The 18433-nt window shown below is 46.9% G+C and overlaps 1 protein-coding gene across 2 annotated transcripts in view; it reads right to left on the bottom strand.

Annotated features, from left to right (window-relative positions):
* Positions 1-18433, bottom strand: part of SRGAP3 (SLIT-ROBO Rho GTPase activating protein 3) — a 233852-nt gene that overhangs the window by 42839 nt on the left and 172580 nt on the right. Inside the window, exons 8-15 of one of the 2 annotated variants that reach the window (XM_029601439.1) lie at positions 17747-17848; positions 15714-15911; positions 14247-14331; positions 12148-12175; positions 8673-8703; positions 7504-7564; positions 2491-2568; positions 259-393 (exon numbers count right to left, since the gene is read on the bottom strand). In XM_029601439.1, the coding sequence (XP_029457299.1) occupies positions 259-393; positions 2491-2568; positions 7504-7564; positions 8673-8703; positions 12148-12175; positions 14247-14331; positions 15714-15911; positions 17747-17848 (718 nt within the window). Of the gene's footprint in view, positions 1-258; positions 394-2490; positions 2569-7501; positions 7565-8672; positions 8704-9048; positions 9151-12147; positions 12176-14246; positions 14332-15713; positions 15912-17746; positions 17849-18433 lie in introns of those variants that run through there. The other variant, XR_003856658.1, reaches the window with a different exon arrangement.

The raw sequence follows: 18433 nt of genomic DNA, 5'->3' as shown, positions 1-18433 counted from the left end.
CTACAAAATGCCCCCATGGATACCCCTTTTTGTGTGGGTAAATTTTGAGCATACAAAAAGTGATGTGCACAAAATTATGTGTTCGGCAGAGGGAAATATTGAAGCTCAGGTTTTGTGTGTGTTAATTGAAAAAGTTATGTGCACAAAGGCTCTTAATACTGATCTCTGTTTTTTCAATTCAACTTAACAAGAAAACACTAATAATATCAGCATTACATTATACATACAGGATGGTGAGAAGCCGTGTCACATACTTACTAATAGTAGATATCAGATCCTGAAACCTTTCCTTAGGAAAGAGCGGGTTTTCCAGTCCACGGAAATACAGTTTGAGAACGCCGGCGACAGAATTAATGTCGTGTTCATTCTGCTCATCCACCAGGGGGTCTTCACCTGCACACAAATGAGCTTGCATTTCAATACCATACGAAAGGCGTGGCCTTGTGTCGGTAATGGGCTGCTCCTGCTGCTGACACTCACGGCATCTCAGGTACTCGCGCATCTCTGAAGCTCTTTGGGACAGGGATTCATTGTACCTGAATGTAAGGTCTTGCACATGGCCCTGCTCTAGGGCCACAGCCAAGTTGAAATAAGTGGAAGTCTCTTTCTCTTAGTCCTACAGGGTCATTTTCAAAGCCATATCTGCAGGAAAAGCAGTGCTTTATCCATAGACATGGCCTTTGACTGCCTGCCCTGGATGCACCTACTTTTACGCAGAGTGACAAGCAACATTGCCAGGAGTGGGCTTGGGGAGGGGTTCACACCTACATGCATATTTGAATTTTCAAAAGTATGAGAGCCTTTTTTCCCCAGAAAAACTATCCACATAAATTAGCAGGTAAATGTGTGCAGGTAGTTTTTTCTGGGTTAATTTTTTAAAGGAAAGGATCCGCATACCTTTCCTTTGAAAATGAGTGCAAATGCAGGCAATTATAAAATCCCCCTTGTCCCCTCTCTACGGCAATTCTCAAAAGCTGTTTACACAGGTCATGGCTATTTGCCCAGGTTAACTGGCTGTCTGAAAATCTCCCACCCTGTAGGCAGGTAAAAGTACCCAATCAATGACATGCCAGCTTCTACCCACAGGGAGAGCAGATGGGATCAGAGGTGGAGTGAGGTCAGGGAGGTAGCAAGCCCAGCTTTGCATCTTCGAAACTATGTGCACCGTTTTGCAGGGAAGAGGTATTTGCAAGAAAAGCGAGTTCAGATCTCTGTGGGAACGTTTTTCTTCAACAATTTTAAAGGGAAGATATATACGTGCTTTGCCTTTGAGGACTGGTGCAAAGGCCATGGGGAAAGTCCCGACAGGCTTGGCACCTACCTGCACAGTTTTGAACATTGCCCCTCTGAGTCCAGGGTGCTGTGTTTTGGTCTCTCTGAGCTGATAAAAGCATGGTAGGAGACAGTCTGTATTCAGAATGCAATCCCTAAGCTTATTTATACACACAGGCCGATGCAATACCGTGTGCTCAGGCTAGCGCACCGGTTAACCAGCGGTTGAAAGCGCGTTTTGGATGCGCGTCCATATCCCCTTAGCACATCCAAAACGCGTGTCCAAATTAGTACGTGGCTAATAGCGCTCATCAGATGTGAATGCCATATTGAGAGACTATTTACTAGTACCCCCTTCTGTAAAAAAAATAAAACGTGTGCCCGATGTGCACATTTTTACCCTGAAAAATTAATGCCAGCCCCGGATCTCGTGTTAAGTCCTGAGGAGCTCCAAATGTTTACAGAAAAGCAGAAAATACTGCTTTTCTGTGGTTCCTTTGACTTAATATTGTTACAATATTAAGCCAGAGGAACTGCAGAAAGCAGCAACATGAAAAAAAAATATGTCTTGCCAGCAGTCAGGAAAACAGATGCTCAAATTATGAGCGGCCATTTTCCTAACCCGTGGCTGTGCATGGGTTGGGAAAACGGACGTTCGTAATAATTGAGCATCCGTTTTTGTAACCTGCGCACAGTCACTTCTCCTGGAAGCCCGATGTCATGGACGTGCTAGGGGCGCACATTTTATCCCCAGCGTGTCCTTTTTAGTGCCGCAGCTCATTTGCCTATTGCATCAAGCACCCATGAGAGGCGATTGTGCACGCGATTAAAAAAAAAAAAAGTGTGCCCAGTCTGGAAGCACGTTTTTAGCGCATCAGTACTGCATTGGCCTGATAGTGTTTTAGGATGCTGTTTGCATGAAAGGCGTGCAATAATTACATGCGGCTGTCTGAGGGCTTCTGTGATTCAGAGGGACAGACTACAATACACAATGCATGAAACACGGCAGATTGTGGGTTCCAGAATGTGAACATTTGCTGAAAGAACCTCTAAGGATAACCCAATTTTATTTTTGGTTTTTAAATAGAACATAAAATATTTTTAGGCAGTTACGCTCTGAGTTTCCTGTTTGGAACCAGGCTGATTGTACAGACTTAAGAGCTAGTCCCACACTGGGCTTAATTCTTGGCAGGCCCAAAAAAGGTCCCTAGGATTTACCTCGTTCAAATGAATTCTTGATATCGTTAACTTCAACCTGAGATCCAGGGACTCTAAAAATTCCCTGCTGCTGAAGACCTACAAAGAGAAAAATGAGCATATGAGATAAATCCGCTTATGGCATAAGAGCTCTCAATGTCCTCCTGTGAGGCATTTGGACATATTGGGGTAGGTATTTAAAACCAAAACGGCTAAGTAATTTAGCTGGATAACACTTATCCGGCTAAGTTACAAGGATATTCAGCAGCCGCTGAATATCCACGCACAAAGCACTATTTATGCGGATATGTATTATCCGACTAAATCTAGACGTGCTCAATAGTTGGTCTACCCTTCCGGCTAAGTATCAATATTGCTACTTAGCCGGATTAGTTATCCGGCTAAGTAGTGCCGTCCCATCTGCCCTTTGCTCGCCCACTTTTTCTCCAGCTACAAGGTAGCCAGATAAGTGACTTATCTGGTGATCTAGAAGCCACTGAGTTTATCCAGATATTTAGCAGCCACTAGATAGTTAAGGATTACTTATCTGGCTACCTGCCATTTGAATATCGGGCCCATTCTTACAGGAAGTCCTCATTGTCAATCTATGATTCTTTAACACACCAAATTGCTCTTCTATGGGGCGTGTTGAAGCTCATTATTGTGATTCAGAAGACACACACATTTGGGACAGTTTGGGTTCTGCCTCCAGAAACTATATTAGCAAAATCTGAAGATATTGGTGAACGTGGTTTTGAAGCAAGATCTCCACACAGTGGTTTCGCCACTTTTATATACATCAGTCTGTTGCAGCATTTATGTATTGCACGATGATTCGGACTGTGATTGTTTTTAAACTGTGTGTATGAATGGGCTGTTTGAATGGTTTGATGTTAGAATGAATGGATATATTTTATTTAAACAAGCCTAGTGAGGGAGGAAGGAAGGACCTGCGTGCCGGGAGGACCCCAGAGCCGAACGCGGCTCGGGCCGGCGCCAATGCCAGGAGAGAGAGAGGGAGAGGCTTAACACTTGGAGGTCCTGACGTCACTGGGAGGCGCCCGGAACAACTACAAAAACAGGGCCCTGCGGCACACAGCCACCAGCGCGCAGTTGAAGCCGTGCGCCAAAGGGCGTGCCCCTGGGTGAGAAATGGGGAAACAAAGAAAATCAAAAACCTGGACTTCTTCTCCCATAACCTCCTTGTCAGCAAAGCATGGGCCGATGGATGACCACGTTGTACATTTGGGTGAGTCATCCATGAGGGACTGCATGGGGGCTAGTTCACCCTCTGGGATATCATTGAGTCCAGGGCTCTCTCATCCACCCCTTCAACCGGTAGCATCACAATTGGATGATCTGACCTATGGCTAGGGCAACTGTGGACACCCTTAGAGTAAGTCCACACCTCCCTTCTGAGGAAGGGAGCTCTAAGGTGGAGAAATATTTAGGACCAACCTCTATATTGTCAGTAGTAAAGGAAAGTGCTCCATCTCTGATATCACTTCCCTCAATAATACCCTCTATGAGTGAATTAGCTGAGGGAATTATAGAGCCAGAAAACGTTACACTTCTAGATGTATGGAGATTGGTCACCAAGGTTGACAATAAGATGACTAGTTCAATATCTCAGATCCATACTTTTTCAAGTGAAACGGGAGCTAAGCTTGAAAAGCACGATACTAGGATAAATAACGTGGTGACCTCTTTTTCTATATTTAAAGCCCAGTTTGCTCCTTTGCAAGTTGCTTGTACAACCTTTATTAAGGATAATGTTTTTCTTCAGAATCAGATTGAGGCGTTAGAAAATGAAATGAGATCAAGTAATTTGCATTTTTTAAATTTTCCTATCTCTAGTTTACTTTCATCTAGAGAATTACTTAGAACATATGGGGCAGAATTTAAAAGGGTTACGCGCGTAATATATGCGAGTAACCCTTGTAAAACCCTCCTGCGTGCGCCGAGCCTATTTTGCATAGGCTCTGCGACGAGTGCAAGCTCCAGGACGCGCATATGTCCTGGGGCTTAAAAAAATGGGTGGGGCATGGGCAGGGGCATGGCCAGAGGCCTCGCCACTGCCGCTGGGCCCGGGGATTGTGTGCCGGCACTTGGCCAGCAGGCGTAAATAATCCAACAAAGGTAGGGGGGGATTTAGATAGGGCTGGGGGGGTGGGTTAGTTGGGGAAGGGAAGGGAAGGTGGGGGGGGCGGAGGGAACGGGGAAAGCCATCGGGGCTCCCCTAGGGCTCGGCGTGCACAAGGTGCACAAGTGTGCACCCCTTTGCACGTGCCGACGCCGGATTTTATAACATGCACGCGCATGTTATTCGAAAATCTGGCCCAATATTTGTGAAATCTTGTCTTTTGAGGTAGACAAGATTCCAGTTCTATCGAAAATTTATTACCTTCCTAATAAGAAAAAGATCACTGTTCAGGAAGGGGGAATTTATGTTTTAGAGAGTCCTGGCATCACTACATTCCTTGAAGATTACATTGATAATATCTTAACTGCAACTACTTTGTTGGTATCATTTTCACTGAAACAAGATAAAGATTTAGTTTTTTATAAATATTTTCAGAACAAACAATTGGCTTTTTGTGGACAAAAAATTCAGATCTTCCCAGATGTTTCCAGAGCCACACAGGCATGTCGGAAACATTTTCTTTCCTATAAACAAAGGGCTCTAGATATAGGTGCCAGCTTCTTTCTTAAATTTCCATGAAAGTGTTTAATAACTTACCAGAATAACAAATTTGTGTTCCTAGATCCAGTACAGTTAGATCGTTTTCTAAGGGATCAGACTTAGCGATTAATTTGTTTAAGTAGCTAGAGGGGTTAAATGTGGCTGTAAATAAGCTGACACACTAATGAACAAGTCCCTGCTCCCTCACCTCTAGATGTGGGCTTAGAAATTTATGGCTATGTGGATAATTCCATGTTTACAGTATGTGAAATTTCCCTTCATGCTTGGATTATGTCATTGTTAAAAATGTTATAATTTAATAAATAATAAATTAAAAATACTTAAATAAACAAGCCTAGTACAGGTATATATATTCATTGTCTATATGCATAGGAGTAAAAAGTATTACGATTGTATAGTTGTTATTGTACACCTATTTTTTGTTCATTTTTGTATGTTTTTCTACACATATGTAAAAATTATTAAAGGAAAGATAAAAATCTATTTTTGATATGTTAATTACGATTGTGCTCCAAGGGGCAGATTTTCTAACCTGCGCGCGGGGGGTACATTTGTGCACGCTACCCAGCGGGCATAAACGTACACCCGATTTTATAACATGCGTGCGCTGCCACGCGCATGTTATAAAATCCAGGGTCGGCGCGCACGCAAGGGGGTGCAACCTTGTGCGCGCCGAGCCCTAGGGGAGCCCCGATGGCTTTCCCCGTTCCCTCCGAGGCCCCTCCAAAATCGGAGGGGCCTCGGAGGGAACCTTCCTTCCACTCCCCCCCCCACCTTCCCCTATCTAACCCACCCCCCAGCCCTATCTAAATCCCCCCCACCTTGTTTTCAATAGTTACACCTGCCTCGCGCGCCATCCCCCCGGCACAGCCGCTGAGCCGGAGGCCTCGGTCCTGCCCCCGGACCTGCGCCACGTCTACGCTCCCGCCCCCTTCCCACCCCTTTTTCAAAGCCCCGGGACATACGTGTGTCCCGGGGCTTGCGCGCGCCACCGAGCCTATGCAAAATAGGCTCGGCGCGCGCAGGAGGGTTTTTAAAGGGTTACGCGCGTATATTACGTGCGTAACCCTTTGAAAATCTACCCCTAAGTATATTGTTTGATTTTTCTTTGGATTGACCACTTTGGAGCCGAGCACCCAATATAGCCATCTATGTTTTAACTGGCTGTCTTAGGATCAATTAGGATTAATTCTAATTAGCTCAAACTTAGCCAGCTTGATTTATACCTTGCTCTTTGTGCACTCCAGGTTAGCCAACAAGACCACCTACAGGGCTGGCCACTTTTTGAGCAGCTAAATCTAGCCCACTACTGAGTGATACTAGATGGCTAGATTCGGTTAGCCGGATAATCACGATGCGGATCAGCCCCTATGAGTACTTGGAAGCACCTTCGACTTTCTTCACTCTCTCGCCTGACAAAGAGAGGCTGAAATTTATCTTTTTTTTGTTTTCCTTCTGCTCGTCTCCAAATCAGATTCTAACCCTTGTTTTAAGAATACACTTCTGCTGGTAAACAACAATTTAGCCAAATAAGTTGTCTGCAGACCGCCCTCCCCCAGTGTGGCTATAAGTACATGGAGGGGTGCCACAATGCGTGGGCTTTTAGCCACATTTAGGGGAGGTGTTCCCAGGCAGGCGCTGTGGGTGGAATGGGAAAATAACACATACAGGGCCTCCTTTACTAAGCATTTTTCCCCAGAGACACAGAATGGGAGAAAAGCCTTAGTAAATCAGGCCCCAAAGATTTATTTTACAAAGAAAATCGACTTGCCCAAGAAGCAGGTGAAAAGTCCACGGGTGCTTTGTACCATGATAAGTTTCAAAGTGAACGCACATGTGCACTTTCTCTTTGAAGACTGGGGCAAGGTAAGAAGTGCTCGTGGAGTTTGTTCCAGCGTGGGCAGTGTGAAGGCCTTTTCGTTCCAGGTCTCAGGTGACTGCTGTCTCCAGCACAACTGCTTGTCTCGGCTGAGACTGATTGGGCAGGAAACTGAAAATCTCTCTCCACCTCGGAGCAGCGCCCTCCAGAGTCAGGAACCTGCATTATCAATAACAGTCGATGCCAGCTCTCCTCTTGTTCCCTCGGGCACTATGACCCCCTAACCCTATGTGCTAAGATGCAGGGGGAGAGGGGCTCGAAAACTAGCAGTCTCTCTCGGCATGGCATGTCTTCTGGTCTTTACCTTCCCCACAAGTAACGTGAGTGACCTAGTGAGGTACTGTGGCAGCAAGAGAAGTCAGAGGGAAGGATGCACACTTTCAGTTTGCTCCCTGGGATTCAGACAAAGATGCCAGTCAAAAATGCTGATGTCACTTTAGGATAAACTTACCATATAAATTGATATATCGTATGCAGCTTTCTACTACAAGCGGTATCACCTGTCCCGAATCCTGAAAACAAAATTAAGAACTTAGTGAGCTTACAATAAGTCATATCTCCATTATAATCCTTCTGGAAACTTCTAAGAGCACCAACACGTTCTGCTTCAGTCCTGGGCTTCCAACTCCCTTCCCATAGCATTCTGGGCATTGTAGTCCAACAGTATTTCCCAATAAACAGGATTTCAAATCCCAAAATGTTTTGGGAAGGGGAATTCAAGACCACAGTAATGAACAAATCAGACCCAGATGTTCATGGAATCATCTGGGTTCAGGGTTCCCAACATCTGTGCATTCTAGGGCATCTTAGATAGACCCACTTAAAACAAAATCCTAATAATTGACCTGGCAAAATATGTTCAGGCTTCCATACTGTGGATTAAAAGCTGGAAGATTACTGCTTGCTATTTTTTTGCAGGTTCCCAATGGTGCTTAAACTCCCCTCCCTCCCAGACTACCCACACATGAACAGTGCATCCTGACCCCCCAGCTGGGAACCCCGTCACCCTGTGAGAGGCGCTATTACACCCCTGACCAGCCAGAGCATTCTGGCATTCACCCACTGACGTCACGGGCCGTAAATCAGGACGGGGCACGTCTGAAGCTGCGAAGCTCCCAACTTCTATTTAATTTCAAAGTCACAGCCGGAGCCAGGGCCACAGCTCAGGCACTAAAGCCCCAGGTGTCGCGCTACCGAGCCGAACAAGCTCAAAAAGAAGGGTTGTGAGAACCAGTACTGGTTTCACCTCTAATGCTTTTAGAAACTGTGCGTCGCTCTGAGACTTCGGGGTGGGGCGATTTATAAACGAGATAAATACTTCCAAAGGAGTGACACAGTGGGTCTGTATAGGGAGGTGATCTCACACTAGATATTACTTTCACAGGACAAGATCCTGGAAAATTCCTATTTACATGACGTAGCCTCCAACAGAGGCGGGCGGGGGGGGGGTGTCTCTTTTCTTTGTCTTTTCCCTCTAGAATACTTTACACTATTTGTTTAGAAATATGAAGCCCAAACTCTCTCCCCCTGCCACCCCCCCCCCCCCCCCCCGAGAGGGATGACAAGAGCATCCCTCCGGACTCCCTCTCTCAGCAAAGAAGCAGGACTTGTGGTAAATACCTGGTTCCTGGCACGAGCATTCCTTCTTCCTCTGATGAAAAGAAAAAAAACCAAAACAAAAGCAAGAGAGCAGGAGAAAAGAGAAAAGGGCGAAGCATGAATTAAGATGAATAAAGCTAAAGAGGAAAAAAAAAAAAAAAAAAAAGCAAAACATTTCTCCAGAGACCAGGAAAGTTCGGAGGCAGTGGCAGCTTTGGTAGAATTTGTGAACAGCCCCGGCAGACCCTGAGCCTCGGCAACAGCGTACGGCGCACCCCCAGACCTCAAAGGCAAAGAGCACCCCCGAAGCCAGAGGGACACAGGACGGAGGCAGGAAAGTGAGGCAGCAAAGAGACAGCCTGCAGAAGAGGCCCCAGCCCATCCAGCATCCGGGTACCTTAATGAATGTCTCCATATTGCCGTGAAAGAGTTTATGATTATAGACTGAGCGAGGCCTAGCTCTCCTCATTTTCTGTGGTTTAGGGGAAGAGATGGGGGCCTGGGAAAAGTGGAACAAAAGACATCAACAAAGCACAAAAAAAAATAAATCACAGGTACTGGGAGACACTTCACAGAGTGGGTGACCCTAAACTCAAGAAAAGGCAAAACTCCCTTCTCCCATAGCAACAGATTTAACCCCAAATACCTGCTGTCGCATGAGCTGACTTTTCGTTAACATTTACGAGTGCTCAGACAGATACAGGGCAAGCCTGGGACAGCAGCTCACCAGCACCTGGCCCGCCAGCGGGCTCTAGGAAAGGCACCCTGGAGATCAGCCGAGGACGGTCACTGGATACCCACTGAAAGGGTTTTCTTTAAACCTCTGTGCTGAGCAGCATATGCAGTTATCCCAGTTCTTACAAGATATGAACTGGAGCTCAGGCTACAAAGGGTTTCCTTCTGGGGTCCTGCACCCTACGCTTGAGCTTTCAGGCCTGACAAAAGCTCCCTCTCTGCTTTCTCCGACAGCTTCCCACTGTCCAGATCTTCAGGGCTCGGACAGCTCTGCACAGCAGCAGCACACTGTGTGCTGCTGCGACTGGCTACCATGGGAGAGTCTCCCAGGCTAGTTACATCAATCTGCAGGGCCTGGACTGGACGGACACACAGCCTTTATTAATGCAGGGATCCCTGGCTTCAAACTCTAGGAAGTCAAAACATTTTCAGCATCTAAGTATCCTCCTGATTTAGGGAGTCACAGCAGTAATAAGACCCTCTATTTAAAAAAAAACAAACAAAAAAACGAACAATTTTTTGGAAGTCAGTTAACACTGCATAAGACCCAGAGCACGGGTCAGCAGGTGGGTCAGCGGCAGTGCAGTTTTCTGCCTTGCGGGAGACCTGGCCACAGTTCCCGAGCTTGGATTCTGCTGCACGGGCGGGTCAGAGTTGGGAAGGGATGTTAAGAGGCAGCATTTACAGACCCAGATGGGAAGGGAATTCCAATCATTATTCAATGGTGACACCTACTGGCTGGACTCAGGACATGCACGTACCAACGTTCCGGAGGGCGCTGTGGTCTGTGGCTCTTGGCTGAAGGTCTCTCATGGCAGTGCTTGGGATAGACAAAGGGGGAAAATCTCCAGGCTCAATTTGCCTAGTAGTGGCCGCTTCTAATGAAGCTGGAAGCCCAGTGGAGGAAACTGCCTTGTCAAAAACTCATTTTAAAATCTAAAGGCTGTTCTCTTGCTGAATATGTCTGCCTGTCTGATAGCACTAAGGGCAGTCAGTGTTACTGGACAGAGAATCTGGTACCTAGTGGCTCTGGACACAGCAGAATGCACTGATAATGCAGCCAGGCCAAGTCCCCCAGGAAATCCCACCCCCAGTCCCACAGGCGGTCCCACCTCCAGTTCCCCAGGAGGTCCTATCCCCAGTCCCTTCAACACATTCTGGTGCACAACATAGTGACAGCAGAAGAGGCTCAGGGGGCATTTTCAAAGACTTAGTCAGCCATATATGGGAAAGTGGATTTCCAACTGCGTGAAACTATGAATTTACGTTCCCAATGTGTGCAAATCTATCTGCACAAGAAAGGCATTCGAGGGCCATACATCAGACGTGCACATGAAGCATAACAACCTGATTTTCTGTTTGAAATTCACCTGGTTCTGAGCGGACTTCAGAGCATTACTGTCCCTTACAGAATATCTATCCTAGTTTATGTCCACAAGTGATATCTCAATGACATCTCCTTTAGGATTATAATATTCTAAAGCAAGCACAGAGAGCAGACAGGGGACTGGGGTCAGCAAGTTCTCCTATTAATATGTATCAGCTGAATTATAAGGGTGCTCAGACACTGCTGCTGCTGCATAATTGTATAATGAGCGCCTGAACTGGTGCAAACCTCCGATATATCCAGAGGGACTGCAGTGCACCAGGCTGACTCAGCACTCTCATTCCTGTTAGCACCAGGCAGCTGCAAAGTACAGGCTGCATGAATAGGAGACCGCAAAGCCAGGGTCAGGAGTCCCCTATGCAGAGCTGTCTAGAGGAGCAGGGGGTCAGGAATCCCCTATGCAGGACTGTATAGAGGAGCAGGGGGTCAGGAATCCCCTATGCAGGACTGTATAGAGGAGCAGGAGTCAGGAATCCCCTATGCAGGACTGTATGGAGGAGCAGAGAGGAATTCCGAGCTGTGCTAGAACATAACATAATAACGTTATCTGCTGCCACTAGTGCAACATGTTTACCTAATACCCCAGTGATAGACATTGAGGGAAAATTCCAAACTGTGTGCAGAACTACTTTTTACCCACAGACTTTAGGTTAATTTTCAAAGGGAAGGCTTTCCCTTCGAAAATTGGGTCTGAAAAAGTACATGCACAAACTCAGACCCACTATTTGAGAGGTACTTATTCCAGTGAAATTATGTGTGAGTGCGTATGCATGTTAAGTGCTAACCTCTTCCTGACTCCTCCCCCAGAAACGCCTCCTTTCTCGCCACATAAAAGTACATTGCACCTGCTAATCCCTCCCCGACTCCTCCCCCAGGAATGCCTCCTGTCTCTGCACATAAAAGTACACGTGGACCTGCTAATCCCTCCATGATTCCTCCGCCAGGACTGTCTCCTGTCTCTGCACAAAAAGTACACATGCACCTGCTAACCCCTCCCTGACTCCTCCCCCCTTGAACATTTCCTGTCTCTGCACATAAAAGTACACGTGGACCTGCTAACTCCTCCCCAAGGAATGCCTCCCCCAGGAACACCTCCTGTGTCTGCACATAAAAGTACACATGTACCTACTAACCCCTCCCTGACACCTCCCCCAGGAGCACCTCCTGTCTCTGCACATAAAAGCATACGTGTACCTGCTTACCCCTCCCTAACTTCTCCCCCAGGAATGCCCGCTGTCTCTGCACATGCACTGGCACTACACCACCTACTTTTACACACAGAAAGGGTGGTCAATTTTCAAAGACTTTTATGCACGGAAATGCTTTTGGTAACTCCCCTCAGGATCTCTAGCAAACTTCCAGCCTTCCTCTTACCTGGTTGTTCCACACTCGGCTCTTTCACCTGCAAAACAAACAACCGAACTTCCATTGATGTGGGTACTAAAGAAGTAGATTTACTGTTTTCTTTAGTTACTGGGGGGAGGGCCGGGGGCTTTCTCCTCTGCCTGAATTCTGAAGACGTGTAGCTGCTGCTCGGGTGCATCAGCCGGAACAGACGTCAGTGTTCGGCATGTCCCTGGTCTGGAAGCTCTTTCATGTTTTCAGAGGTTTCAATAACAGCACCACCTCGATGTTTTATAATCAGAAAGAATAATTATTAAAACTAAGAATCAATTACTAAGAGCCAGTGTACATCTCCGGTATTTTCTGTGGAGTTTTGGGAGGTGAAATTAAGCCCGCAGCCTGGCTCTTTGGTGCTCCAAGTGACAGCGATCCATGGATAAACCTCTCACAACCATAATTGTAAAATATATTGAAATCAACGGGAGAAAAACAGCAGAGCATTGCTCAGACTGCGAATAATCATCTGCCAAAAACCTGAACAGTTGCCTTCCCTTCCTGACAATAAGAGGCGATGGGACATGGGGAGTAGCAGGAATGGGAATGACCAGAAAGGTTCGCTGAAGACGGTGGCTGGTGCAGGAAACTAGGATAGCTGTGATGGGTAAAAAGCATTTCACTCGTGTAAATCGGCCATCTGAAAAATGCTGTCCCCCACCACCAACAAGACTAGGCGTCTGCACGGCGCACCAGCAACCGCGGACTTTTAGCCGGGCTTTACTTTGCTTTAATAATATGGTAGCGCCCGCGCCGAGAGGAGGCACTCCCGGCGGCGCGCTCGGGTCGAGGGAGGAAACGTGCCTGCCCATATTCCATTTTCAACTCAGGGCACAGACCATGCAGGCAGGTGCCACGTGACCACAGGTAACCTCACTGCGAGAACTGCTGCAGAGCCTGCAGATATAAGAAGCGCACATGGTGCAGACACAGGTCGAGCGCACCGTTAGCCCCCGTTTGGACACGCGTTCTTGACGTGCTATTATTACCCCTTATACAGTAAGGGGTAGTAATAGCGCGTGGAAAACGCGCGTCCAACTCCCCCCCCCCGAAACTAATAGTGCCCGCAACATGCAAATGCATGTTGATGGGCCTATTAGTTATTCCCGCGCAATACAGAAAATAAAATGTGCCAAAGGCAGGCGTTAATTTCAGCCAGCACCGGGGAAGTGTACAGAAAAGCGGTTGGAAAATGGACGCTCAATTTTGCCGGCTTCTGTTTTCCGAACCCGTGGCTGTCAGTAGGTTCGACAACCAACGCCGGTAAAATTAAGAATCGGCTGTCAAACCCGCTGACAGCCGCCGCTTCCGCCAATAAGGAGGCGCTAGGGACGCGCTAGTGTCCCTAGCGCCTACTTATTAGTGCAGACCCTCATTTGCATAATGAATCGCGTGCCCAGGAGAGTGGCCTGGGCGCGCGTCGGGAGAGCGAGCGCTCGCCTCGGAGCGCCGGCTCTCCCGCGCATTTTACTGAATCGGTCTGTATGTTGGATAGTGGCCTCTTGCGCGTCCTGCGCCAGGCTTCTCCCCTGCCACTTCCTTTCAAACATTTGCCTACAGTCAATGTTTGGTGGCCCTAAGATTTACCGCCACGTTATATGTCCCGGCAGTGTCTGCCAGGTGTTATATTGAACTGGCTGGGGCAGGGCGAGATGAAGGTAGGACGTGTGCACTTCTGCGTGTGCCGTGCATCCTCCTGTGGGTCAGCATTCAGGAGCTGATGGGGTGGGGGCAGGGCAGGGGCCTATCCAGGGCCAAAGGGCAGAAGTAAAGGTCAAAACTAAAAATCTACAAGGTGAAACCTCTCGATTGGGCTAACTTTATTCATTTCTTGACTAGTTTACAGCAACTTCCTGCCTTAAAGGCGTCAAAGATTTCCAGGCTCTCTGTAAAGAGCCTCATCGTAAACCCACTGGGACTTCCTGTACCCGAGGCAACTCGTCAGTGACTGCTGGGTTCACACAGGCGAACCTCAGCTCAGTGCTGAGGTGAAGAGATAACCTCCGAAAACCCAAGGACCAGAATTTCTGATGCCGTGTCTCTGGAAGACTCCAGGATCTCTCGCTCTCTCTCACCTTCGCCAAGGGTCTGCTTCAGTAAGTCGTGCTTCGCCTGCAGCTTGGTGATAAGGTTACTGCCGTTCAAATACTCTTTAAACTTCTGGAAGGAAAAAAACAAATCACAATAAAGGAATACAAGACTTCAATTATTGGAGGAAAAAGGCTTCTCAGGTTAGCTGTTTCTGCCTTGGGAAGAAGAATCCGTTTCAGATGGAAAGTTCCTGTCCAAGAGACTTCAGCTATCACCTCTGGGGAAAAGGTGACCAGATGCGACGGTGCCCTGCTGCTTCCTACATTAAAAGGGAGTGCTGAAAATACGTCTATCTTCTGCCACTCCTCAGGGAGCCATCATGCAAGCATCTCCTTAACCCTTTCCATCCGGATCTCACTGGGGAGCCAACACGCAGTCGCTTTTTAATCCCTCCCATCTAGATCCCATCTGGGAGCCATCACGCACAGCCTCTCCTTAATCGTTTTCCATCTGGATCTCATCAGGGAGCCATTATGTACAAAGTAATGAAAGAAACCTTTCTAACCATCAAGCAGCTGGATGCAAGATTTCAAATCCTTTGGTTGACTTTATTAAAATACTGGCTCCATCGATTGCATTAACCCAGATTCTTAACGCTACAGCAAGTCAGAAACCAGGAGAAAGAACCCAAAAAAATCCCACGAGCAAACAGCACAAAGAGTGGGCTTGGTCAAGTTTGGGGAACCAGCCCAACTAGCAAAGAGCTTCTGCATACAGAGAGTAGTTTTCGAAAGCTATTTACCCAGGGAAATTGGCTGTCTACAAATTGTCCACTCTTTCCATGGGTAAAAGCAGGCAGAGGGATCAACAATGTGTGCACTTTCACCCACGGAAAAAAGCAGGCAGGCTCAGAGGCCAGGTTAGGCCCAAGGAGGCAGTAATGCCCATAGTTTTGCATAAACTCAGCACCCCTATCAGACACTAGGTTTTGCACCTCCGCCATCTGCTGGAGACAGAAAAATACCGGCAGACTAAGTGGCACCTCAGGGGTACAGGACAGAGTCCGAGAAGTCCTTTTCTTTCTCCATCTGCTGGAGGGGAGGCAAAACCCAGCCGTCCTGGACTAATCCGGGTACGTACAGGGAACTCTGCGGGTACTCTTTCCCAAGGCAGTGGAAAGGAAGTGCACACCTTCCCCTCTGAGAGGTGCAAAGTCCTTGGAGGAAAATACTGAAGGCTTTTCAAAATGTATCCCATAAAGAATAAACAGACAAAATCGTGAGCCAGATCCTCAGGAATGGCATCAGCCTCATCTGGCTGACCTGACTCAACTGGTGCCATTCACTGAAGAAAAGCTTCAGGACAAACGGGCAGCAAAGCCACCAAGTCCCCACAATCTGCACAAAGCAAGGACTGACAGAAAGACGTCATCACACACCCTCCAGCTCCATGTTTTGGGCAGAACGACACCAAACCCCATCTATAAATCTAAGAGAGACTGGGCCCCGTACCGTGAAGTAGAACATTTCAGTCTCCCACTGGTTAGCTCTCCTTTTGGCAATGTTGCTTTTATTCATGTAGGTCTCTGAAGCTGCTGACTTGATGGACTCTGTGGAGCGACTGTGCTGGAAGGCATCTGAGACATCAAAGTCTTCCACTGTCAGCATGTCCTGCAGGGTCTGCATGGTGGCATCCAGAGTCTTTCGCACCTGAGTAGATTGAGGACATGTGGTTCAAACCACTTGACAGAACTGTGCATTGCACAGGCAGTAATTAGAGCTCCCTGAGGTACCAGGACATTTCCCAATCTAGGGCAATGAATGAACAAAGGTAGAAATGGACTTCACTCCTAGAGGAGATTCCTCCTCAGTAGGGTGTGTGAGGGAAGCTTGCACTGCTCCTATCTGTGCTGTGTGTTTAGCTGTGGGATGCGTAAGAAGCTTGCGCTGCTCCTGATTGTGCTATACCTGTTTGGCTGTTGGGCTGTTTGCTGCTTCTGCATGTGCTGTACCTGTTTGGCTGTAGGGTTGTCAGTGTGAGAAGTTTGCATTGCGCCTGCCTGTGTTATACCTCTTTGGCTATTGGGTTGTGCATGTGAGAAGTTTGTGTTGTGCCTGCCTGTGCTGTACCTGTTTGGCTGTTGGGCTGTGCACATGAGAAGCTTGCATTGCTCCTGCTTGTGCTGTACCTGTTTGACTGCTGGGCTGAGTGTGTGGGAAGCTTGTGCTGCACCTGTTTGGCTGTTGGGCTGTGCGTGTGAGAAGCTTGTGATGCGCCTGCCTGTATTCTACCTGTTTGGCTGTGCGTGTGAGAAGCTTGTGCTGCGCCTGCCGGTGCTATAATTTTTTGGCTGTTGGGCTGTGCGTGTGAGAAGCTTGAGCTGCGCCTGCCTGTGCTATACCAGTTTGGCTGTTGAGCTGTGCGTGTGAGAAGCTTGTGATGCGCCTGCCTGTGCTATACCAGTTTGGCTGTTGGGCTGTGCGTGTGAGAAGCTTGTGCTGCGCCTGCCTATGCTATAACTGTTTGGCTGTTGGGCTGTGCGTGTGAGAAGCTTGTGCTGCGCCTGTTTGTGCTGCACCTGTTTGGCTGTTGGGCTGTGCGTGTGAGAAGCTTGTGCAGCACCTGCCTGTGCTATAACTGTTTGGCTGTGCGTGTGAGAAGCTTGTGCTGCGCCTGCCTGTACTATAACTGTTTGGCTGTGGAGCTGTGTGCGTGATAAGCTTGCCGTTGTGACGATCTGCAAGAAATCAGGACTCTGCCACAATAATAATCTATATAAAAAGAAATAGGGCGGATGAGGGGCAGGGAGGGACTCTTAAGTCAGACATTTAATTTGCATAAAAAAGGCACAATCTTAGCACCTAACACAAGAAGCCAAGCCACCAATAAGCAGACATTTTGGAGCGAACAGTAAAAAAAAAAAAAAGTAAAATCCACCATAAAACCAGCTATCCACTGAAGCAGGCATAAATAGGAATCCATTAGACAAATGCATGTGCTATACCTGTTCTGTGGATCTAATTCCACAAGGTTTGCCCATATATATCTATAGTTAAGACATAGTGTGAGAGATAGTTAGAATTAGTTGGATAGAGGCAACCTGGAAGTGGGCAAACCTTGTGGAATTAACTAGGTATAAACTTTGTGTATGTGTATATATATATATATATATATATATATATGTTTGTGTATGGATGCATATTTATATACACACACAGTTTATAACCAACGCCTCCACTTCCTTACTCCTACCTAATGAACCCTACTTCTGATCTATTTACTTGCGATCTACTTTATATCTGCACATATCCATTACTTATGTACTTACTGTCTTGTTACTTTATGCAGTCTGCCTTCGGCCTACCTTTAGGAAAAGGAGGAATATCACCTGCTTATAAATAAATACATGGAAAGCTTCAATTTCCAGTTACAAAGTCTTAATCCTACTCATAAGGACTCTGCACCTACTGAACTGGCGCACAAGCGTTTGCCCTGAGAAACAGCTAAAGGAGGACCTCAGCCTGGCCTGCGCACCCCAGCTCACCTCCTCATTCTCGATCTTCAAGGTGGCGAGCCTGGACTGCAGCTGGTGATATCGCATGAGTAGCTCCGTCTGTACAGGCTGCTGGGCGCTCACTTGGCACACCTGCAGCAGAATAAACACAGAAGCCCAACCACACTTAGCTCTCAATAAATACCGATCAGTGATCAGACATTGGGATCATAAAACCATTGCTCAGATCACCCCAAAAAATGGAAAAAAAGCCTTAAATCAGTGCGAGCACAGGTATAAACATTTACCAATGTGGATTCAAGGTCATTAATCATTAATCAATGGAGAACTTTTCCATAAACGTCTCAAGAGCCTTTTCTTTCTTTTTTATATGCACATTAAAACAATCATTCATTGGCCCATAAACATAAAGTACTTACACTTTGAATCAACATTGGTAAATGATCACACCACCACCTGTGCTCGAACTGATATTGAGGTTTTCTGACTTTTTTTCAGTGACTTATGCAATTCTTTTATGAAACCAATGTAGTCCTTGTAATATGGGGTCACCACATAACCAGTATCATACAAAACTTAATTTTCACTGTAAATTCATTTAAATTTGATGATGATTTTTAAGAGACATTCATAACATGGAAAAAAACTTTGACAAAATGTAGTCAGAGAAAAACCATTGTTTTAATCATAGTCTCCTCTTTTTATATTTCCATGTGT

The sequence above is a fragment of the Rhinatrema bivittatum genome, chromosome 4 (genome assembly GCF_901001135.1).
Source record: "Rhinatrema bivittatum chromosome 4, aRhiBiv1.1, whole genome shotgun sequence".
NCBI lineage: Eukaryota > Metazoa > Chordata > Amphibia > Gymnophiona > Rhinatrematidae > Rhinatrema > Rhinatrema bivittatum.
The sequence above is the reverse complement of the archived record's forward strand: the minus strand, read 5'-3'. Positions and strand labels throughout refer to the sequence as shown.